This window comes from Phocoena phocoena, chromosome 18 (assembly GCF_963924675.1).
Source record: "Phocoena phocoena chromosome 18, mPhoPho1.1, whole genome shotgun sequence".
Classification (NCBI taxonomy): Eukaryota; Metazoa; Chordata; class Mammalia; order Artiodactyla; family Phocoenidae; genus Phocoena; species Phocoena phocoena.
In genome coordinates, this window is record NC_089236.1 from 3412775 (window position 1) to 3437787 (window position 25013).

The following is a 25013-nucleotide window of genomic DNA, read 5'->3' on the forward strand; positions in this document are numbered from 1 at the left end:
GGTTACGTCAGCACAGATGCCAAAACGGGAAGAACCAAGAGAGAGACACGGTCCCATCAGGATCTCCAGGCACCGCCCCCTTCCCCCACCCCTTCCCCCTCCCCCTCCCCTCCCCCTCCCCCTCCCCTTCCCCCTCCCCTTCCCCCTCTCCCCTTCCCCCCCTCCCCGTCCCCTCCCCTTCCCCCCTCCCCGTCCCCTCCCCTTCCCCCCCTCCCCGTCCCCTCCCCTTCCCCCCCTCCCCGTCCCCTCCCCTTCCCCCCCTCCCCCGTCCCCTCCCCTTCCTCCCCCTCCCAGCGGCCCCTGCGTGGCCGCCGGCCCAGCTCACTCCCAGCGGCCCCTGCGTGACGGTCGCGCTTCCGGAGTTGCGTGCGGGGAATCGCAGTACACTTGCGCTGCGCCGTCTCCACACCGTCGGGCCGATCTTCGCGTCCGCTGGGCTCCGCGTTCGCGTAGGGTCGCGGCTGGGTGGGAGCGATGCTGCCCGGCCCGCTTGGGCCTTGAGGCGGGAGCGGCGAGCCGAGCCATTAGCTTGCCAGCAGCGCCGAGCCCGCAGCCATGTCCACGGGGTTCTCCTTCGGGAGCAGCACGCTGGGCTCCTCCACCGTGGCCGCCAGCGGGAGCGGCACGGGAGGCGGTTTCTCCTTCGGGACCGCGGCGTCTAGGTAACCGCGAGCGGCCTCCTTCCCGGCGGGGCTGGGGCGGGTGGCCTGGGAGTCGCGGGCGGCTGGGGCGGGGGCCGCCGGCTTCCACGCGGAGGCCCGGCCGCGGTTTCTCCGCTTCTCTGGGCCTATCCCGGCGCCTGGTGAATGTCGCAGGGATGAATGGAGCTAAGGTTGTCGGATCTAAGCTCTTTTTAGAAAAAGAGACTTAATAGGAAATTGTAAGTGGGACAAAGACAAATTTCTCCCCGATAATTGAGACGCCATTGCAGGATATACGTTTTGGGACATTAATGATTTCGTGGTTATTTTAAACGCGCTTTCAAACCTTTTGTGCCTTATGGGGCCCTATCTGTCCTCTTGTTTTTTTTGTTTCAAATACTTGTTACAGCACTTTTTGGTGGTAGTTTTGAACAGTATGTGCAAATTAGTATATCACAGGTGAGGATATTGTGCTGACTCTCATTGTCTTTTACTTAAATTGTGAAATGTAGGCGCCATAGTCATCGTCTTTGTGCAGCCTGCTACCTCATCTCTTCAAGTGATAACAATTTGGCCAGCAGACGTCCAGAAAGAGACAATTAAAATAACGATCATTTTAATGATGCGAGGTTTGCTCTTTAGAGCTCAAACTTTTGAAGATAAAAATGGAGATCGTTAAATCAAATAGTGTGCCTAGAATGAGTTACAGGATAGCTGCCGAAGCTGGTAGGTCAACAAGGCAAAAACCCTTAAATTTTGTCTGTATGGGAGGGGGTAGGGTGGGCAAAGACTACACAGTGAAGTCAGAAATCTGGAGTTCTCCTTAATAGCTCCTATGCTGTCAGTCTGTGCACTTAATCAGTAAGGCCTGATCATTTTATTTTATTTTTTATTTATTTTTTTTGTGGTACGCGGGCCTCTCACTGTTGTGGCCTCTCCCGTTGCAGAGCACAGGCTCCGGACACGCAGGCTCAGCGGCCATGGCTCACGGGCCCAGCCGCTCCGCGGCATGTGGGATCTTCCCGGACCGGGTCACGAACCCGCGTCCCCTGCATCGGCAGGCGGACTCTCAACCACTGCGCCACCAGGGAAGCCCCGTGGCCTGATCATTTTAATGCTTTACTTGCCATTTGCTTCATTTCCAGGGCCACCACCCTGTTGCAGGCTCTTGTCATTCGTGGAACAAATGTTTGTTGAACGCATTCCTAAGTAGTACGCTCCCCTTTAGGTGGTAAGATAAATAAGTCCTGCTCTCCTGAAGCTTACATGAAAGATCGTAATACTTAATGACTCCTGCCAGCTTCTCAATCAGTAACCACCTCCTGTTAGATGAAAACTGCTCCCATCACCTCCTACTTTGATTAGTTCTCTGGAATCCCAGTTGCTGTCTCAACTGCTTTTACATCAACTTCTTCTTTTTTTTTTTTTTTTAACAATGTTGTAGCCAGATTAAAAAAAAAAAAAAATTCCCATTGCCTCCCTTCAATGATTTTCCACTATCCTTGGAATGAAGTAAAAATAAACCTTACCATGGTCTGCAAGGCCCAGTCTGGAACCTCTTCAGACATCCTGAGCCCATCTTCTCATTTTTGTTTGCTCCAATTCAGTGATCCAGACCCAACTGTAAAAGAAAATAATAATATCTACAGGCATACAGATAAGTAACTGACACAGTTTCAATGAAGGATACTACCCTTACTCTTTGATATTTTCTATGCACTTTGATATTTTCTTTTTTTTTTTGGCCTGATATTTTCTATTCTGTTCCGTTTCCTTTTTTTAAAATGCTGGTTGTGAGCTATTAAATTGATTTTTTGCTCATCTCCTGGGTCCTGATCTTAGTTTGAAAAACACAACTTGGGCTTTTTCTCAGTTCCTCAGGTGAAGGCCAAACCCCTTCCCACTTTAGGGCAGTTCCCTCTGCCTAGAATTGCCCTGCCACCTCTTGTGCTGAGCTGATGCCTGCTTGTGGGACTCAGGTGCTTACATCGGAGGGAAGCCTTTTCTGACCTGTCAATGTAGAGAGGTTTCCATCCCTTACCCTGTACCATAGCACATATCACAGTTGTTTCAGTTCCTCACATTTTTTGTTGACTTCTTTACGCTCCATGATGGTGGAGATCTTTTCATGCTAGTTTTCCAGGAGACACAGTGGAGCTCAATATGTATTTGTTGAATGCATGAATGATTGATAAATCTCTTTCTCTGGTTGGAAACTTCCTGAGGGCAGGGCCTGAGTCTCATCTGCCACTCCGAGTCCCTGTGACAGTGCCTGGCAGGGCTTTTATAAATACTTGTTGAATGATTGAGTAAATGAATTATTAGCAATAAACTAGAAAAATGTATACATGCTGTAGAAAGGCTTGGGAAATTAATAAAAGGAAAGACGGTCTAACACCTGCCCATTGGAGTACTGGTTTGGAGGCCTAACATTCTTTTGGTAAATGCACCTAGGTTAGGTTAGCTCCCAAGTCCACGGTAAGGCAAGATTCCATTCTTCATCTGGCAGGGTCTGCTGGCTTTTCTACGTCATGTCCTTGTTGAGGAATTGGCAGATATATTCGTTGAGGCAATAATTGGTTAGGTCTGAGGTAGCTTTTTGTTTTTCTTTAAGTGAATATTTCTGCCACAGAAATTTCTCCTTTGCTTCTCTGGTAAAGTAAGATTTTACTTTGATATATTTTCTTTGGTAATGTTTTCAACTTTATGAACTTGTGAAACACTTCATTGTATCTTTACTTATCTTAGATTGTCAAGAAATTTTAAATACTTTAATTGTCTTAAAAATACATACTTTCACTGTATATCTTTTGTGTATTTATGGAATAGCAGTAAAAACATGGGATTACGGACTTGTTTGGGAGGAAGGGTAGCATAATAAACATTTCCTTAATTTGATTCTTCATAATTTGCCAACAAAATGTTTCTTAAAAATACGTTTTGGTTCAGTTGTGCTTTAATTCTGGGTGAGACCTTGCAGCCCTGCTCTGCCAGCTCCCTGTGTTTATATACACAGAGGGGCACATACACACGTGCTAATAGGGAAAGACACAATTTGGGTGCACCCTCTCCTTTTTCCTGCTCAGTGTTGCTGACTGATTTCAAGTCCTCCTTCCTTGAAAACTCCTCCCTCTCTGTTGCCCTCACAGTGATTAACTGGTGTAGAACCTTGTACATGATATGTTTAGTTGAATTTATAAGTGCTCCTTAGGATAACAGTAGCAACAGCATTTATTGAGTGAAGTTAATTTGCCCTTCGTAATCTCTAAATCTTTACAAAAAATCTTAAGTGGGTACTGTTATTTCCATTTTGCTGATGAGGAGATAGAGGCCCAGAAACATTATGTCATACAAGTACCAGCACGTTGGAGAGCTGGTACCGGAGCCTGGCCAGAGCAGTACTGCCTGCCCCTTCCATTGAAATGCCACAGGCTTTGAAGCTTTTTTAAAAAACTGACATGCAGTTCCGCCATGGTGTTTACGTCTATGTGGAAGGCCAGGGAGAGAAGTAATAAAGATACGTATGTAGCATGAACGGGATTTCCCATTATGTTATACATGTTGTAATCTCTCTTAACTCTCCGACATAATTTTTGAAGTGTCAAATTGTCAAGATTTTTTGGCTTGTTTTCATAATTTGTTCTACCATTTATAGATAGCAAATTTGAGCCTCTGCAGCTTGCTAAGAACAGTTGAAAAGCTGTAAACTTTGTTCACATCACTTGTTATTATCAGCTGCTCTTTTTTAAGCTTTCAGGACCTCTGAAGAGGGTTTCTGCTGATCTTACACAGTCTTTTTAGAGGGTAGCTTTGCTTTGCAGCTTCCTCGTGCCAGGGTATGTCTATTCTTGTCCCTCATCCCCACCCCCAGGGCTGGCGATACAGCAACAGAGAGGTAGTGGGGACAGCTTCGAGTAACGTTCCTATTTCTGGGCATGTCTTTATGTTAGCAGTCGGGGAAGAACAAATGAGCTTAGCAGTGTGAATTGTACATACATAGTTCAGAAGGAAAATGATCCATTTTTGTAGGATTTCCAATGGCTGTTTTAAAATACGCTAGCTTTCAAACAAAAACTGGTGAAAGCAGGATATATGTGATCTTGTTTATGATTCCTTGGCATCTGAAATCCTAAATGCTATAGATTCTGCTTTTCTTGAAGACTGGTGTTGCATTTTTTAAGAATAATTTTGTATGTGGATTTATTTTTATAGAGAACAGAAAAATATTTGAACGTGGTTGGTTGAAGGTGAGTTGTGATTACTTTTGTATCCTGTGGAGATGTGTGAGGTGCTTAAATGGAGGAATAATTAACCTCGAAGAGCTAACTTGCGTTTCCCTTAAATAAGTATTGGCTCTAGTAGACTTTATTTTGTGTTTTCTATGAACAAGCAGCCCTTCTGTGGGGCTCAGTCTTGGGAGCCTCGGGAGCACGGCAGCTCCAGGGACAGCACCTGCTCCTTCTGCTGGTTTCGGAGCCGGGCTCTTTGGATCTAAACCTGCCGCTGGGTTCACTCTAGGAGGAACGAACACAGGTAAGGAGGGTTGTCAGATTCTCAGGGAGTGGGTTTGGGGTATTCATTCTTTGCAGGTTCTGTCCTGTGTCTCCTCCCTTTACAAGGATCGTCACTGGTGGTAGACCTAAAAATGGTAAATACTGAGATGAAAATGCAGACAGGGATGTGGGATCAAGGGTCAGAGATAGGGCCAGCCATTAGCTGTGACTTACTTCAGTGTAAGGAAGGACAACACACACGTACATTTAAGAATTAAAGGAAATAAATCTATTTAAAAGTAATGAATTAAAGTAATTCAAGTTTATGTTAGATTATGTAATGCAGTGTTTTATCTTGGTGAAGATTGAGTCAAGTTTACAATTTGGACATTAATTAATTTAGCATATGGGACAGTCAGCTTCCTATTTTTTTTTTTTTTTTTTTTCGGTACGCGGGCCTCTCACTGCTGTGGCTTCTCCCGTTGCGGAGCACAGGCTCCGGACGCGCAGGCTCAGCGGCCATGGCTCACGGGCCCAGCCGCTCCGCGGCATGTGGAATCTTCCGGGACCGGGGCACGAACCCGTGTCCCCTGCATTGGCAGGCGGACTCTCAACCACTGCGCCACCAGGGAAGCCCTCCTATTTTGCTATAACATTATAATTTACATACCTAAGAGATGTTTCAGATTTTATTATTATTAAAACAGTTGTTGCACTGGGAAAAGGGCAGGAGGTAAAGGTTTCTGGTGGGCATTTCAATAATGAAAAGTTTTTAAAAAAAATACAGATATTTGGGCTTCCCTGGTGGCGCAGTGGTTGAGAATCTGCCTGCCAATGCAGGGGACACGGGTTCGAACCCTGGTCTGGGAAGATCCCACATGCCGCGGAGCAACTAGGCCCGTGAGCCACAACTACTGAGCCTGCGTGTCTGGAGCCTGTGCCCCGCAACAAGGGAGGCCGCGACAGTGAAAGGCCCGCGCACCGCGATGAAGAGTGGCCCCCGCTTGCCGCAACTAGAGAAAGCCCTCGCACAGAAACAGACCCAACACAGCCAAAAATAAAAAATAAAATAAAATAAAATAAGTATAGCATTGTCTAGAGTCTGTGCATGTACTTTATTTCTGATATTTAATAAAAAAATACAGATATTTTGTTATTATAAGCCAGAAATATGCTTCACTGGATCCACCATTTTAAAAGTTTACTTCCTTATTTACCTCTGTTCTCTGCCCTCAGAGTCTCTTGGTCTATGTAACCACCTTTTGCATTGAGCTGCCAGCCTTGACTGCAGCACTTTCACAGCTACACAGAGACCATGGAAGAACTGCAGGCGTAAACGTGAGACCAGCCAGTGTGCCTCTTGAGACAGTGCCGGTGTTTTGTTTGGACTAGCTTTTTTTCCTCCTTGTCGGATTTTGTTATAGGCAATAGTTGTTTGCATTTTACAACTCTTAATCCCTAATTGATCAAATTATACACAGCCTATGATACGAGAACCAGTGCTGTAGAAGGAACGCTGTATTAGGCAGTGGTTGTGGTGGAAGATACTGTGATACGCGTTAGTCTTACCAGCAGTGTCATCACTCCCTGAGGGTGATTCCAAGTCTTGCCCTGTTACAGGCCAAAAGAATGCCATCTGCCACTGGTGATTAAAGTTTATTTCTCTTTTTGTCCCCAGGAATAGCAACAGCTGTAACTACAGGATTAACTCCGAGTAGGAATTTTTGAGAGAAGGTCCCAGATCTGTGTTTTTCTACTCTTTCCTAATCTCTCACAGAGCTGGGCTATAGAAGAAACATATAAGGAACTGAATATAGATCATAGATACTGACTTTTCAAAGAACCTTTCAGTATTTGACTATTTTTTAAAAATCGATGATTATGTAATCCTTTTTTAGTTCAGAAAAAAAATTTAATACAGAATTGGCTTTTTCTGTCAAAATTTATTTCACATTTATAGTTTTCAGTCATTTAAGCCCTTTTAGTGAAAAAATAACCAAACTTCAGGCCAGAAGTCTTGGAATTAAGCGCTGGTTGTACCTCTGAATAATTGTGAGGCCTTAGATGGTCATATCTGGCAGGTTTTAGTTATATGTCAGATGAGGGTATTGTAATAAAAAGGTTTTGAATTCCCTTCCAGCTCAAAAATATCGTGGTTCTCTATCGTGATATGCTGCAGGGAATGTGGGTAACCAGGGTGACGGCACCTTGACCTGGATGCCAGGAAATGACGTGAAAGGACGAGAGGACAGTGAGGAACCGCAATTAAAGTGACTTAATTTAATTAAATGTAAACTTAAAATTGAAATAAATTAAAGATTGGTGAACTTTCTTCACTTAGATGCCGCTTACATGTTATCAACAGAAAGCACGTCTGTCTACCACCAAAGTTTCGGACAGGACTGGTTACAAGGGCGAGCAGTTGGATCCTGTCCTGAGATTTTAGAGCCTGTGCGTGTTTCACAGCACGTTACTCTGGCAGGGACTTCCACTTGTGGCAAGGACGATCCAGAAGCATAGTTCCTGACTTCTTTTCTCTGAGTGCCTTCAGGAGAAGCCAAAATGCAGGTCATTCATAATTTCTCCGTTTAGTAACTTAGCGTAACTACTAGTTGCTGGCTGTGGCCGGGAGTCTACACAATGCCTTGATCATTGAGTATCAGCGGAAGGTGGTGGAGGACCCTGATGAGGTCAGGGGCCGCTGGGTGCCTGAGCAAGACCTTCAGCCTGTTGTGAGGCAAAGGGAGCAGGCAGGCCAGGCGATGCGTTCTTGTGTCATCTGACATGCGCTCTAAGAGACGCATGAAAGGCACTAGGAAGGCTGAGGAGGAGGAGAGGAGTTGCTGATCGGCGGGGCAGGAAGCACTGTTCCAGGCAGGAGGGAGAGCGCAGAGGCCAGTCGTCAGAGGATCCAGGGAAACAGGAAAGGTACTTTGCTCTTGGAGTTTAGGATTCTGAGGGTAGGCATGGTAGGAAGAGGAGATTGGCGGAGCGGGTTAGGACCACATAGGAAAGGGTTTTGGGTACCAAGCCTTTAGAATCTATTTTAAAGACTAATGTATAGACTTAGTGGGAACCTTAGGTCGGGGGAATCGCCAGCATATTATTTTGTTCTTTTTTAAAGTAACTGAGATGATTTCAAGAGTAGATTAGAGGTTGGAGGAGACTGATCGTGGAGGTTATTGTAATAGTTCTTAAGAGAGAGATGGCCTGAACTAAGGTTTTTGAGGATGTTTGTAATCCAGGGATATCCCTGAAGTAGAATTGACAGGACTTGTACTGATAGAATACGGGGGAGTGAGGGAATGTCAAGGATGATTATGATTTCTGGCTTGAGCAACCACATTGACCCTGGGGGATTTAGGAAATTTTTTATAGGGAGATGTGTAGGGGTCCAGAGGGACATCCAGGTAGAGCTATAGCCTTTGGAGACTCAGGTAGATGTAGATTTAGACCCATGAACCTATAGTGAGATTCTGAAAGTGGGTGAGATGTTTCAGGAAGTGAGGGAGCAAGAATGGAGCCATCGGGAGGAGCATTTAAGAAGTGGACAGAGATACACAACTAGTACATGTAAAGCAGATAGACAGCGAGGACCTGCTGTATAGCACAGGTAACTAGATTCAACATCTTGTAATAACCTATAATGGAAAAGAACCTGAAAAAGAGTGTGTGTGTGTGTGTGTGTGTGTGTAAAACTGAATCACTTTGCTGTACAGCTGAATCGCTGTAAATCAGCTATACTTCAATTTAAAAAAAGAGGCGAGGGCTTCTCCGGTGGCGCAGTGGTTAAGAATCCACCTGCCAGTGCAGCGGACACGGGTTTGAGCCCTGGTCCGGGAAGATCCCACATGCCGCGGAGCAACTAAGCCCATGCGCCACAACTAATGAGCCCACGTGCCACAATTACTGAAGCCAGTGCGCCTAGAGCCCATGCTCCACAGCAAGAGAAGCCACCGCAATGAGAAGACCATGCACCAGAACGATGAGTAGCCCCCGCTCGCTGCAACTAGAGAAAGCCCGCGCGCAGCAACGAAGACCCAGTGCAGCCAAAAATAAGTAAATAAATTAAAAAAATAAAGAGGTGAACCGAGGAGGGAGATGGACAGAAGGGACTGGAGGGCACTGACAGACACGGAAGCAGAGGAGGAGGATTTCAAGCAGCAGAGAAGATGTTTTAAATAGTCTTGGAGAAGAAGGACTGTTTTCTGTTGAGTATAAAGGAAAGGAGGGGGAAGTGCCGTTTTAGGTATATTTAGAGGTAGGGCTGAAGTTGAGTTTCAGTATTACCACATAGACTGGATTTTCATCTTCAGTATGCACCCTGATTTGGTGAATGGTTTTTCTCTCTCATACGTATATAAGTACGTATACCTTTGTTCCATCTACGAAAAGTAGACTTCTAGGCTCCTGATTGATACCTGTATACTACACATGCAGCTACGGCAAGCTGGGATATTTTTTTACAGGCCCAGCGGCCACCACCTCTGCGTCCACGGCAGGCTTCAGCTTAGGCTTCAGTAAACCCGCGGCGTCCGCCACACCGTTTGCGCTGCCCATCACGTCTGCCTCGGCTGGCGGTCTCACGCTCTCGTCCGCTCTGACGTCGACTCCTGCAGGTGAGGCGTGTCGGGGAAGGGTGGCGTTTTCTGGTTGAGTTCTTACTTCACTCGGTCAGTGAATGTAGGTATCCACCTTTGGTAAAGATAACTTCAGTTTGGGAGAAGTTTTATTTCAGTCATTCAGCAGTGTTGACCTACTGAATTACTGGTTTGTGAAGATCAGCCTTGAGCGTTAAAGCAGCAGAGGCCCTCTTGGAAGTTGGTCTCTTTACAGAGCAAAGCAGGGGAGCGGGTGAGAGGGCACACGTGAAACTATTGATGTCTGCGTTGTTTTCAAGGCACACTTTGGTGACAGGGAAGGGTAAAGAGTTTGCATAAACCTTGCTTGGCTTACGCTTCATCCGGTTTTGAGTGTGGAGTTGGTAGCCTGGGTTGAAAACTCTATTACTGTCTGGAGTCACTTACCTGATACCATGCTGGTATTAACCAAAGCCCTTATTCCTGTCACTGGTTTTTGCTTTAAAGGTACTATTTCTTTCTGTTCTTAAGTATGTATAATGTTAGCTTTAGTGAGTGGTTTTTCTCAAGAGCCAGGTTTATCGTGACATCAGTTTTTAAGAAGGTGTCTTGTGTTTTCTGTGATGCTCGCGCTTTTGGGGGCTTACGGGCTCACTGTTTATAGCGTCCACAGGATTCACTCTGAGCAGCCTGAGTGGGACGGCAGCTGCAGCCACCACTGCACCAGCAGGCCTCTCTTTAGGGGGAGCCTTGACGGGCTTGGGAGGGCCGCTTTTCCAAAGCGCAAGCACGGCAGCATCAGGTAACTGTGATATTTACTCTCCAGAAGAGTAAATATTCATGTTTAAATTTACTGTCTTTGTTTTGGTCTTTTGAGCAGATCACGTGGTCTCTTGAACCTTTATGTTTTCCTTTTAGTGTAAAAACTGAATTATAAAATATAGTTGTTCATACATGATTGCCATATTTTAGAAATGCATTTTCTCAGCATTGACTGACTAGGTAAGGAGGCAAGAAAGAGCCTGTTTCCGGAGTCAGTAAACTATTCTATAGAGAAATTTGTCTTTTTAATAAACGGCAGTTGGATAGTCTTGAATCGTTTAGCCTCTAAAGTCATTGTGGCACAACTTGACCTCATAAGCCGGCTTCTGGGAATGGCTTTCTGTTATAGATGTTAGGAAAGGGTGTTAGAGTGCTTTGAAGTCAGGACATTAAAAACAAGTATTAAATGATTTTATTATAGTCAATTTTGTAGGTGTCTTCTAATAACCAAATCATTAGTTGACTATAACGTACATTTCTTTGCAGGATAAATAAACATCTTTCCCAAAGATTTCCATGGGAGCAAAACACAAAAATAATAGAAACAAGAGTGAGAGGGTAGTTTTTGTGTCTTGTTATTAAGTTTTTAGGTCTGTTCTGATTTTTCTTAGGCTCTTTGACACAATATTCAATGCTTACTTTATGGTTATGTTAACCTGAACGTGCCACTGATTTTTTAAAAAATTCATAACATTCATTCAGCTATGTTTTTTAACACATTCTCAGGATTTAAATCCAGTTTTCTTTTATCCCATGCTCTTATCCAGTATATCCTGCTATTTCCTGTTTTTAAAGTAAATAGCATCTTGTCTAAAAAGAAAACAATTGTGTCAGCTTGAGAATGCATGGACTTATGTGATTGACCAGTGCAGGATCTTTGCAATTTTGCTTATTTTATTTATTTATTTAATTTAATTTATTTATTTTATTTATTTCCCCCCAGCTTTGTTGAGGTGTGATTGACAAAATTGTGAGATATTGAAAGTGTAAAAACATAAAGATTTGACTGTATACATTGTTCCCCCATCAAGGTAATTAACACATCCAGTGCTACATGATTTTAAAAGTACAGAATTCCAAAGCATGATTGGAAGACAAGATGTATTCACCTGAAAATATGCAAACTAAAACTGCTTTGATAGAGAGGGTTTAAAAACAACAAATAAAATCGAGTATCCACAAATATCCATGAACAGATACGTTCTGGCCGTTTTAATAAAGAAAATCACATCATTCAAACTACGTATACCATTGAATCCAAGCGAGATTATCAGTCTTTGTCCAAAGCATGCTCTAGACTTGTATCTTACTATTTGTCTAAATCAAGAATGAAAATAATCTGGGATCCAACTTAAATGTATTTGAGCGCTTTGGTCAGTGCGGAAATCATTATAAAGACTGAGGAACTTCACGAGTGGCATCTGGCTTGTTTGCAGGACTTGGACAAAATGCTTTAGGTCTGTCTCTGGGAACTGCAGCAGCTACTTCAGCTGCTGGCAGCGAAGGCCTTGGAGGTATAGATTTTAGCAGCTCATCGGATAAAAAGAGTAAGTAATGTTACTCTTAATTTCACGTTCTAACAGTCCTGTTTACGGAACTTAAATTCTTATGTCTGGAAGATTGTTAGTTAAATATTCAATAGTAAAGGTATTATTTTTAAGTTTGCATTATAGTTCACAAATTTTGTGTGTGTTGTGCATTTAAGATTTTATTTTTGTAGACAGATTTGTATGTGCATATGTCTTATGTAACTATCGTAATGCGTGTTTTAATATGCATTTTAAATATCGGGACCGTGTACATGTTTTGTAACCTGTTCTTTCTCGTGTAATATATCACAAGTTTTAGTCAGTGTCCGTAATGTTTTACAAATATTTTAATGCTGCTTAATGTCAGTTTTATGAATGGGTGTGTCATCGTGCAGTCAGCCACCATCCTGCGGTTAGTGTTTGTTTCCAGATCTTCGCTCTGGGAAGCATCACCGTATTGGGTATCCTTGTAGAGAGAGGCAACATAGTATATGGTAGTTAAGTGTCGGATCTGTAGCTGGTTTGCTGGCTGTAGGTCCTGGCTTACCGTTCACAGGCTCTGTGAGCTTATTCAGGCTATCTCGGTGCTTTGTAAAGTAGGGGAAATAACAGTCGCTGCTTCATGGGGTTGGTTTGAGGATTGCTGTTTGTAAAACCTTAGGAGAGCCAGGCACACAGAAGATGCTGTGTGCTTTTATTATAAATTTTGTTCATATTTTGGTTATTTCCTTAGGGCAGATACCTAGAAATTGAATCATTGGCTTATAGGGAGGGACATTTTGGAGTGTCTTGGCATATATCGTGAACTTGCTTTCCAGAAAGGTTTTACCACTTTATTTACTCACCAACCAGTATGAAAATGCCCTTCTTGCTGTGCTCTTGGCATGCCTAATATTCTTTAAAAATTTTTTTCCAACCCAAATTCATTTTGCAGTTTTTTTGTGGTGGTTGGTTCTGCGTGTGTGATCTGCTTGTTGTTTGTTTCGCAACACCTATTCTGTTTCTGATGAAAGCATGTTCGGCTGGAGTGCGTGTGTACACGCTGCACTGACCGCTTGGAAGAGCCTAGAATGGCATGATGCGTGAAGCTGTAAAATATTCAGTGTCCTGTATCTGTATAGGGATTTCAGAAATTGGACATGGGTTTTATTGTAGGAGGTACTTGTTTTAAAGAGTGAATTACTATCCTAAAAGTTGGTAAAATCCTTTTAATCTTAGAAAATTTGGATTTATTTCTCTTTGAATGAAAAGTTTTAAACATAAGGTCCTGTCTCTTGTTTTTACTTAATTTTCTTTGTAGTAACTCCATAATTCAAAAAATAGCCTTAGATGTTTTAGCAACTTATTTTTTTTTCTCAGGTGGAGCAGCCTGTTAAGAGGGCCTTAAAAAGTGTCAGATAAAGCTCTCAGGAGTTAGACTCCTAGGCAAGAAGACTTTTCAGGGAAGATAGTTGAAAGAGGAAGATTCTTGCCCTTGAAAGAAATAGATGCACATCAGCTACATAACTGTGTTTATGTGTACATAAACATGTCTGTAACATGCTGTGTTTAGAGTTTGTGACAAGTCGTGACATCACCTGCTGTTTAAGAGGCATTCTAAGAAATCCTTAATTTTTATTAATACCTTAGTTTGTGTTAACTTAAAATTTGTATTTGGAATACATTGCTAAATAACCTGTTTTTACACGAAGCTTCTTGAATTTTCTAGGTGATAAAACAGGAACAAGACCAGAGTAAGTTTACAATTTGACTTTTAAAATACTTTAATTAAAGAGTTTTACTTATTAAACTATAGGCCAATGTATGGTTGGAAGTAAATGGAACCTTATAGGTATTTAGAAGAAAAATTCTTTTAAAGTTTTTGTCAAAAATAAAATAATAAGCATAGGCTCTGGAGAGATTATGGAAGGTCAGATCTTTAAGAAAATTTATAACCATTGATTTCTAGGAAATAGTTGGCTTTTCCCCAAATAATATAAATAAGCACAAATATATGTATGTGTCTTTTTAACTTAGTAAATGTTGAACAACTCATGGAACTTTACTCTTGGAGCACTTTTTATTTATATATACAAATTAAAAATGTATATATACTGTTTATTTTATATATAAATTACTGTCCCAGCACCATTCACTGATGTTGAAGAGGGAGAATAGCCTCTATGTACGTCATATATACATTTGAAGATCATTATTTTCTTGCCAATTGTATTCTCACATAATTTCTATTACATTAAATAAAACATTTGTAAATAAATGACGAAGCTCCCGCCTCCCAGACATCTTGTGTGTATTTGTTACGTAAAGGGGGAAGCAGCGAGAGCCTGCCGTTTGCCCAGGGTTATGTCCCCGAAGTTGTACAGATCTGCGGCTCCCCCCATTACAGCCCAGTTACATTTATTCCTGTCTTCCTTAAATAGTCATCAATCCTTTAAGCTACTCCTAGGTCTTATTTTGTTGAAGAACAGATTGACATTGTAAAATATTGTGAGCAACTCATTGTGAGAAGTTTTTCAGACTTCCTTTAGTGAATGCTGTAATATTTTTGAACTGAATGAAAAGTCAGTCATGGAATTTTTGAGCTGGAGGAACTTAGATTAATATTTCATCCCGTCTGTAGTATTTTCTTATTTTGTTCTTGAACATTTAGTCAAATGCGTCCACGTGTACTTATAATAGATGCCAATCTCCTTAGAAAAGAAACCTCCATGTCAGATGAATTGTTAGTTATTTTGTAGATCATGAAGTTTATTGTTCTTTATAAAGAACTTCAAAATCATCCAGGAAGACTGTAAATGGGGAATATTTGCTCTGTTTTCTTGTATCTTAACACATACTGTTGTAGAACTCAGCTGTCAGCTTTTTTTTTTCTAACATCTTTATTAGAGTATAATTGCTTTACAATGTTGTGTTAATTTCTGCTGTACAACACAGTGAATCAGCTATAGGTATGGAAGACCTAAAGAGACATTTCTCCAAAGAAGATATACAGATAGCCGTCAGCTTTTTATGATCTCTGGTATTAATGCGCCTGTGGCATCTTTCTTAGGGATAGTAAAGCACTGAAGGATGAGACTCTACCTTCTGTCATCTGCCAGGACGTGGACAACCTGCAGTAAGTGTGTGAGGTGTCATCAGTAGATGAATCAGACTGGAGTGCTGGGAGGTGTTTCAGGGGGACCCTCTCCTCCTCCTAAGCGTTGTAACTTGGGGAGCATTGTGGTGCTTTTAGAAATCAGGGAGAACGCAGAACAATGGAATTAAATAAATAAAGGAATTAAAATTCTGTAACTGCCATTCTGTGAACTGTAGGTGAATTTTTAATAGTTGCTTCTTAAAACACTTGGACTTAAAACTCTCACCAGCCTACTTTTTTTTTCTGTATAAAACCAAAGGTGTATTTTTTTAAAACTGAGTTTTATTTATTTTTTTAGGAAATTTGTGAAGGAACAAAAACAAGTCCAAGAAGAAATTAGTAGAATGTCTTCAAAAGCAATGCTTAAAGTGCAGGAAGATATTAAAGCTCTGAAGCAGCTTTTGTCATTGGCTGCCAGTGGATTACAGAGGAACACTCTCAATATTGACAAATTGAAAATAGAAACTGCTCAGGTAAACTGTCATTTTATTGTAGGATTTTTTTTGTTTTTCAAGTAGAAATAGGTCTCTTTAAAATTATGGAGTTTCATACCGACATGCTATAAGAAAACGTACAGCGCATATACTTTTAAATTACTATACTAATAGTTACTGGGTTTTATTGAGTGCTTACTATGTATGAGACAGTTTTCTAAGCAATTTATGATACATTAACCTAGTGATTTTGCACAACAGCCCTATGAGGTCGGTACTGCTATTACCTCAGACGGGAAAACAGGAGAGCTCTGTTTCTAAGAGCATACATTCAGACCCTGGTGATCCAGCTCTAAGCTTATGCTCCGACTGCTTTGTTTCACAAGCGTGCCTACTGCCTAAATTATTATATTATACAAGAGGGAAAGACACATTTTTTTAATCTGTCAGTGGTTAAATATAAATTATATCATGCTTTATAGATATTAAGTTCCAGTGACTTGCTAGTTTCGTTAGGTCTTAGTTAATAAAAATGGTAATGAGGCTAATACCTTCTGTCACTAATGTCTTCTTGCTTCTTGTCCCAGTGGTATAATATATAACGTAAAATACCTTCTTTACATCAGTGGGGAAGAATGATGATAGATGATTTACTTGTTTTATATTTCACAGTTATACAGTATACTTGATCTGATCGTGGCAATCTAGACATCTTTCCCTAAAGTTTTCCCTGATCTGTTAATGAACCTTCTGTGATACGCCTTTTTAATGGGTTTATCAGAATGCTGTGCTCGTCATAAATTAAGTGATAATATTTTAAGTAAAAATTTTTTAAGTGCTTTGTGTTTTTTTATTGAACTGTAATTGACATATAACGTTATTTTAGGTGTACAACATGGTTCAGTGTTTGTGTATGTTGTGAGATGATGACCACAAGAAGTCTAATTAATACCCATCAGCACGAATAGTTACAATTTTTTTTCCTCTTCAGATGAGAACTTTTAAGATCTACAGTCTCAGCAACTTTCAAATCTACAGTGTAGTGTTGTTACCTGTTGTCACCAGGCTGTAGGTTGTATCCCCGGGACTTAGTATTTTGTAACTGGAAGTTTGTACCTGCTTATGTGTCTTTAAGTCAACTATTGGAGAATACTTTGTGACATTTTTAATAAATGTGTTACCAGAAAAAGCTAATCTAAACTATGATACTTAAAGAGGATTCAAAGGCTTTATTGTCTGCTTTCACGTTTCCTGGTCACTTACAAATGCTTTGGTTAAATATGAATGAAGTATTCCCCCATGTTTCCTTCCCACTTATTCTTCCCTTATCATCAGATCTTTCAGATATCAGAATTTCCTAGGAGGAACAGAATGTTACTTAAGCCTTTAGACTGTGGAGAGTGTTTTGACTCTGATTAAACATTATAGGAAATTCTAAATTTCATGTGTGAAATTTTTATGAAATTATATGCACAAGGTCATTATGAAAGTAATAGGGGAGGCAAACTCAAGGGAAAAAGATGAACACGAGAATGGGAACCGTTGTAACTCTCACACTGGGTGATTCCATCCACAAGCACTTGTGAGACACTTGTCACATAACCAGACTTGTCTTTCAGAGACAAAAGGAGAACTCCAGAGTACTAAAGTCTTGTGGGGTAAGTGAAGTGCTCAAAGACTGAGAGAGAAGAGGGTGGGAGTCGAGAGTTCCCTTGAGGGAAAATGGCTTCTGAGTTGCGTTGAGGAAAGTTTATATGAGAACTCAAAGGGGTTTGCTCTGTGGTTTCTCTTATTTCAAATACACAGGGATTCGTGCTCTACCCACAGTCTCGTGAACTGCCAGTTGAAAACAAACATTCTGACTCCCTTAGTGAAGGAGTTATCCATCTTATTAAATCCAAAACCTTTTGTTCAAAGAAAGCCTTTCTGGGAAATAAAAGCAATTCTGAGGTAAGGAGCAGCGTTGAGGTTGTGAAGACCAGAACCTTATGGAAGCGAAGTCTTTCACATGCCCCGTTTGGGGGACATCACTTAAGAGTTCAGATAAGTTGCGTGGTGAATGTTTTCTATGGGCAGGGCAGGTGCCGCGTGGTTCATTGAAGTTATATTGCTGAATCCACAAATTCAGAGAACCTTTTTAAGCACCTGTTATGTGCAGAGCACTTCCTCTGGCCTTTGGGATCAAAACGCTTACAGTATCCTAGGGAGAGTGAGCTAAAGCACTCACGTAAGTGTTCCAGGGACAAGGTGTGACGGAGTGCAGAGGGCTCAGTGGGTGCTTCCAGCCCCCCTCCGGAGCAGGATGGAGCGGTAGTGGCACACTCAAGAGTTGAGCCTCCAGAGCTGTGGCGGTGGTTCCCAGGCCGCGAGGAAGGGGCAGGGTGACGGGGAAGGCGCGGAGGCAGGAAGAGGGCATGTTGGAGGACCCGCAGGCCGTTAAGTGTTACGGGAGGGGGCCCCGCCAGTGCGACCCAGGCGCGGCTCAGCGCTGGGCAGTCCAGGCTCTGGGCCCGTGTCCAGAGTCACAGGACGGAAGGCTGAGGTGGAGGGTAACACGGAGGTGGAAAGGACAGTTAGAGACCGTTAGAGACTTCACAGCTGGGCAGTAAAATGAGGGTAAGAAGTTGCTGCAGAGGACATAAAGTTAGGATAAGAGACTTCTTTTTAAGTAAGGGAAACTTAAATAGACGTTGAAATAGAGGTTGCAGAAGCAATGAAATGATAGGAATGTGGAGTGTAAGTGGGTTAGACGCATTATGAGTCTTGAAAAACCTTGGCTGGAAGATAAGAGTGGCACTGCAGAGGAGTGGAAGGGAGGTTAAGTGTGTGAGGCATACAAAATTGGGCCCCTAGACTCAGGTCTCAGGTCTTCCAGCTACGTGGCCTTGGGCAAATTACTTAATGTCTGTAACTTCGTCACCCACTTTATAGAGTTGTTACTGAGGAGTGACCGTGATAATAGAAGGGGAGCCTGTAGCACAGGGCTTGGTACACAGTAAGTAAATACCCAGAATGTTAACTGCTGCTGTCATCAACCTCAGGGTTATTACTACTACCTTGCTTTTTTTAAATAGTGTTTTCTATAGTTGTATTATTACAGATTTTAAAATAGTAACACCGTCTTTAACTGTGGATGAATTGACTTCACAAATCCTACAGGAATCCATGGTTTCTTAAAATAGACCATAACCATAATATAACTTTATTATAAAGTTTGTTAAAAGTGTAGTTTGTCTTGCCTGGAAGGTTTTAGCACCTTGTAAAGCGGCTTCATCCATAAGTTCTCACAGCATATGAAGCTCTAGGAATGGCGTTGTCGAAGTTTCAGTCCAGAGGTAGTTGGTATTTTTAGCTTAACTTTTAATTGGCTTTTTCTTTTTCTTAACCTCTATTATATCAGGAGTTAAAAAATGCTGAAATAGCTTTAAGAACCCAGAAAACACCACCTGGACTCCAACATGAGAATACAGCTCCTGCTGAGTAAGTTAAACAAATGTTTTTCTCTTTAAAAAAGCAGAACAGTAAAAACAGTATACAGGGTAGGGATTTTTAGTTTACTTTGTAGCAAGTCTGGGCACCTTATGTGGATTTTTAAATTTAATTCTCATAATAACTCAGAGGGTATATCATCCCCATTTTATTGAAGGGTAAGTGAAGGCTAAGGTCTGAGCTTTTACCCACTATTATGTAGTTGCACTTCATATTACTTACAGGGTCTATTCTACTTGATTACATTGTGCAGGTAGTAGAAACTTATATTTATACCCATAAGGACTTTCAATTAAAAAATACTTTATGATAGTCCCTTCCTTAAACAGGGCATACTAAGTATAGTTTAACTCTTTCACGTATTTCCATAACTTGTATTTGCATACATAATAAATCTTCAGGAAGAAAAATTACAAAGTGTAGATAAGTGAACCTGAAAAACCCACCTGTACCCAGCTTGTATATTCATGTGGTTTCCATGCATGTGGTATATGTCTTGCCTGTGTCGTGCAGGAGAGTAATAGCTCATATTCTCAAATGCTTGCCATATGCCGCACAGCGCGCTTGGCCCTTCACCTGCTGTACCTGCTTTCCCACAAACCCTCCACAGCTGTCACATTCCAGTCTTAGAAATGAGGAGCCTGTGGCATGAAGAGGAGAGTCCTGAGCTTCTGCGCGGTAGGGGTCTGGTTGACTCCTGGCCCCTCACCCTTTTGTTTTGTTTTTGCTTTTTATTATAATTTCAGATTTACAAAAAAAGTTTCAAGAATGAAACAAAGAATTCTCATGTATCTTCCATCCAGATTCCCTGCATGTTAACATTTCTACTGCAGTTTCGTTCCTTGCTCTCCATATGTGTAAATACATTTTCCCCCTGGACAGTTAGGGTTGTTTGCAGACACGATACCCATTAATGCTTGAGTACTTTAGAGTGTATTTCTTAAACATAAGGATATTCTCTTACGTAACCATAGTACAGTGATCAAAATCAGGAAATGGACAATAACAGTGATACTCCTGATACCTTATTCGGATTAGCATGGGATGAGCTCCTTCGCTGGACTTCCTCAGTATTTTATTCTGCTGTCTTGTTCTTCATGCTGCCATCAGAGATAGTTTTGAGATGGGTTGAATTGTGTGATTTTCCGCTGTGAAAAGCATTCACAGTTCCCCATTTCTTGTGGAGTCGTGTTCAGACTGCGTTTTGTGCTATTCAAGGTCCCTTTTTATCTTTCTAGCATTCTCTCGTTAAATTTATCAGAATAGTGATTATAATTACATACTCTTTCTGTAGCACACTGTAGTGTTTTCAGATTATAAATATCAATAGTATTTCAGATTATAAGAACTGTACATAAGAACTGTAAGTATTTGGCTGTAAAATCTAGTTGACAATTGCACGGGTTTTTTGAATTTTTTCTTTTGAATTTTAGACGTATAGAAAAGTTGGAGAAATGGTAGTACAAAGAATTTTTTTATATCCCTTACCTGCTTCCCTTGCTGTTAACATATTACATAATCATAGTATAATTATCAAGAACAGGATTAACATTGGTACTATAGTAACCAAAATACAGAACTTACTGTCTTTTCCACTAATGCACTTTTTCTGTTCTAGGATTCTTTTCACACTGGATTTAGTTGTTATTTCTCCTTAGTCACTTCCAATCCGTAGCATTTATTCAGTCTTTCCTTTTCTTTGATGACCTTGACATTTTTGAAGAGTATTAAATTATTTTGTAGATTATCCCTTAATTGGTATTTTTTCATGATTGGAGTAAGGCTGTGCATCTATTTTTCAGACCTTGATAACTTACAAGTTTGGGTTTTTATTTCAATAATACCTCTGTCACTTAAAGATACATTATTTCATCAGACTAATTCAAAGGCCCTCCTTAAATAAACAGGGGCATATCTTTGTTGGAATTTTGAATATAAAGGAAACAGTGTTTTAAAACTGATCTGACTTGGTAAATGTTATTGTATAGCTACTTCAGAATCCTGGTTCAGCAGTTTGAGGTGCAGCTCCAGCAGTACAGACAACAGATTGAAGAACTGGAAAACCATCTTGCCACCCAAGCGAACAATTCACACATCACTCCTCAAGGTAACATGCTTTCCGTGGTAATTTTTTTTTTAATAGCACTGTTTTTTCAGCTAGAGAGCTTAAGCTGTTATATAGTCGATATTCTAGATTATTATTACTAGTAGTTGTCTTAAACTGCCATAAGACAATTTCCTCAAAAGTCCTCGATTAGCTCTTTATTTCCTATAAATATAAAATGCTTTGTTATGAATTATTATGATGTAATGGCAGATGTCCTAGGGCACCCCACCCACCCACCCCGCCCCCCAGATTACTGATGGAGGAATCCTTCTCTCAGTCTGTTCTGCTGTCTTCTCTCATCCATGGAAGTATTGGTGTAGTTTATTCATCCTATACATTAACTGTACCAAAAATTGGACTCAAGTAATAGAAAAATAATATCGATTGTGTCGTATACATATTTGTGTGATAATATGATTTTCTTTTATAGATTTGTCAATGGCTATGCAGAAAATTTATCAAACATTTGTAGCTTTAGCTGCGCAACTTCAGTCTATTCATGAAAATGTGAAGGTAAGTTCTCATTGCCTGTTCATCTATCTGGACATCTACACCCAAGTGAAGTATTTATTTGTTCATTCACAGGACAAAAGTATCCATGCTTCTTACAGAAATAGCTAAAATTATATGTAAGTGAAAAAGGCTAAAACTAAAATAATGCAGGTCATGCCCAGACACAACCATGGATAAGATCTTTAAAAAGAAAAAAAAACAAGATCCAAGTGTCCTGTGCACTCTGTTACTTTAACTTTTTTCATCATTGTGAACCACATTCCACGTTCATACACACACTTCTTCACCGTCATCTTTAGTAGTCAGGATTTCACTGCATGTGTGTACGTAGTCTGTGTAACCCGTTGTCTTCTGTTGGACATTGGGTTGTCTCCATCTCTTTTAGTTTATTTCTGTAGAAAGTAAGCAGTCTTAGTAGCAAAATCATGTCTCACTGCTTTAATTTTATGTGTGTTTTAAATGTTTATTGATCCCTACATAAAAAAAAACTTGCTAAAACAACATTTGTCCCTTCTAAACACAGGAAACTGTATTTATTAAAATAATAAAAATAAAATAATTTGTCACTGAATATTTTGAACCTTGTGTAATATGTTCATTTTTAGAAATTATTTGGGCGAAATGTTAATACACGTACACTTTTTCCATCAAGCAGATATAATTAAAAGTCTTTCTTGGAGTTACGTATAGTCGGAGAAAACCTTTAAAATTCAAAGCATCCAAGCCTGGGTCTAAATCAATCCCTAACTGTAATAGAACTCCATGGAGATTACCAGTATTTTCATTTTTATTTTCATTTGATGCATGGTAATATAATTTTTTTTAAGTTAACCTCTTAAATCATACCATTTTTGAAGTGACAGCATACTTCAGACCTTTTGCCTTAATAGATTTAAAATTTTAAACCAAATCTTTAAAATAATTTGGTTTTAAAGGAGGAATTTTTATTAAATTCTCTTGAAACTTTGTCTGCAATAAGTGTTTAGTTTTTTAAAGTGCTAAAGGTGATTCTCTGTTGGCACTTTGAAGTCTGTGTTCTGCAGATGTTTTTTCCCATTAAGTTCTATTATGAAAGTTTTCAAATACACACAAAAGTAGAGCACTATTATAATGAATGCTCAGGTACCCACCACCCGACTTGGGCCATTATCAAGATCCTGCTGATGTTGTTTTATCAGTTCTCCACACGTGCTTTTTTCCCCTGGAGTATTTTTTTTTTAATTAATACTTTTTTTTTTTTGGTGGTACGCGGGCCTCTCACTGCTGTGGCCTCTCCTGTTGCGGAGTACAGGCTCCGGACGCGCAGGCGCAGCGGCCATGGCTCACGGGATGTGCCCAGCTGCTCCATGGTGGATCTTCCTGGACTGGGGCACGAACCCGCGTCCCCTGCATCGGCAGGCGGACTCTCAACCACTGCGCCACCAGGGAAGCCCCAATACATTTTTATTTTATTAAAAATTTTTTTCATTGAAGTACAGTTGGTTTCCCTGGAGTATTTTAAAGGAGATCTGAGACATATTTGTAAATATAGATGTTTTTTCAATGGCAGTTTATTCTCTCTGGTTTGAAAACTACCTTTTTCGGTAACAGGGCCATAATGAGACAGAGATTTGCACAAAAAGCTCCAGTTCATGTTGGATAAACTTTACCTGAAATTTTGACCTACCCCTTTTTTTAATACACATCCCAAGAACCAAAGGATGTTCCATGATCAGATTTGACATTTATTTTCAGCTGCGTTTAGTAAACTGTAATTTCTAGACTTGTTCACCTCTTATAAGAGGTGGTTTTTTTTCCTTTTGTGGTGTTATTAACAACACAGATAACCTCTTGAAACAGGCTTGAGCCACCTGATCAGCCAGGCCTCCACAACATTAACAAAGTTAGGCGTAACTTTTATTAATTCTGTAGATAATGGTTGGTGTCAGTTTTTTGTGTTTTTTTTTTTTAAAAACTAAATGTCTTTTTTTTTTTTTTTTTTTTTTTTTTTTGCGGTACGCAGGCCTCTCACTGTTGTGGCCTCTCCCGTTGCGGAGCACAGGCTCCGGACGCGCAGGCTCAGCGGCCATGGCTCACGGGCCCAGCCGCTCCACGGCATGTGGGATCTTCCCAGGCCGGGGCACGAACCCGTGTCCCCTGCATCGGCAGGTGGACTCTCAACCACTGCGCCACCAGGGAAGCCCTAAATGTCTTTTTTAAGTTTCTAAGATAGGTCATTATTTCCCATTATCTGAAGTAGAACTAAAATTTATGGGCTATTGATGTCACACGCTGCATGGTATGTGCTTGTAATTGCACAGAAAGACGGAGGATGCGTTTGGGGGAGATCTGTTCTTGTAAGCTGTGGTTTCTGATGTCACAGGCCCACTTCTGAGTGTATTTCCCCAGTTTCCAGCTCTTGGCAGGCCCACTTGCACACGTTGCAGAGGTGGGAAAGCTTGGGACTGGAGCATGATACACTGACGTCCACACGGAAGGAGGCGACAGCTTTCAAATGCTGGAAATACCTGTCACAACCCAAAGCCTCATATTTACTAATTTCCTCTAAGAACAGGTTGGAAATATGAAAATCTTACGTCTCTTCAAAAGTAATATAAAACTGATCTAAACTAAGCTAAACCCTTAAAGTATTTAATAATTGTAAGGTGAAACAGAATCCTTCCTATTAATGGCCTTAATTAAGGCAAATGTTGTGTTGGGTAATCCAGCCCACTTTATGAAGTTGGTAATTTTTCTTACTCTGAAATTATAAACTCTCTCTTTTCTTTTCCCTCCAGTTTGGTTACATAAGCTCAACATGAGTTATTCTCATTGTAAAATAAACAATGTTGATCAAGTAAGAGCCCTCTTTATACCCTCCAAACTCTCTCTGCTTAGGTGATGTCTTATTTTAGTATGTGTCACCCATAATAAATAAATATTATTTATTTATTTATACCGATAAAAAAGGTATTTAACAAATATATATTTAGTGGGCTTTTTTTTTTTTTTAAAGCTCTTTGAATCTAAAAGTTATCCAAAGTTTGGCCTTTGGAGGGGAAATTTTCATGAGAAACTGGAATATTTAATATTTAAAATGGAATTTTAGATACTACTTTGCTTGTCTAAAAGCTTAGCTAACTTATTTTAAAGGGGGCCTCCTGAAGTCAGAATATGTTAGGCAGTTGATCATAAAGACATATGACTAAAATAGGGAACACAGTATACAAAGGTGTGATAGAACTCTCCGATCCATCACTCAGATCCTTCTGATTTGAAGGTTAGATGAA

At 40.7% G+C, this 25013-nt stretch overlaps 1 protein-coding gene across 4 annotated transcripts in view; it reads left to right on the forward strand.

Moving 5' to 3' along the window:
- Positions 1 to 555: 555 nt before the first annotated feature.
- Positions 556 to 25013, forward strand: part of NUP58 (nucleoporin 58) — a 44665-nt gene continuing 20207 nt past the window's right edge. For 3 of the 4 annotated variants that reach the window (XM_065896075.1, XM_065896073.1, XM_065896076.1), the window contains exons 1-12: positions 556 to 662; positions 5032 to 5174; positions 6813 to 6848; positions 9604 to 9753; positions 10379 to 10516; positions 11973 to 12083; positions 13774 to 13798; positions 15115 to 15180; positions 15500 to 15674; positions 19036 to 19115; positions 21113 to 21231; positions 21662 to 21744. In XM_065896075.1, the coding sequence (XP_065752147.1) occupies positions 556 to 662; positions 5032 to 5174; positions 6813 to 6848; positions 9604 to 9753; positions 10379 to 10516; positions 11973 to 12083; positions 13774 to 13798; positions 15115 to 15180; positions 15500 to 15674; positions 19036 to 19115; positions 21113 to 21231; positions 21662 to 21744 (1233 nt within the window). The remainder of the gene's footprint in view (positions 663 to 5031; positions 5175 to 6812; positions 6849 to 9603; positions 9754 to 10378; positions 10517 to 11972; positions 12084 to 13773; positions 13799 to 15114; positions 15181 to 15499; positions 15675 to 19035; positions 19116 to 21112; positions 21232 to 21661; positions 21745 to 25013) is intronic. The other variant, XM_065896074.1, reaches the window with a different exon arrangement.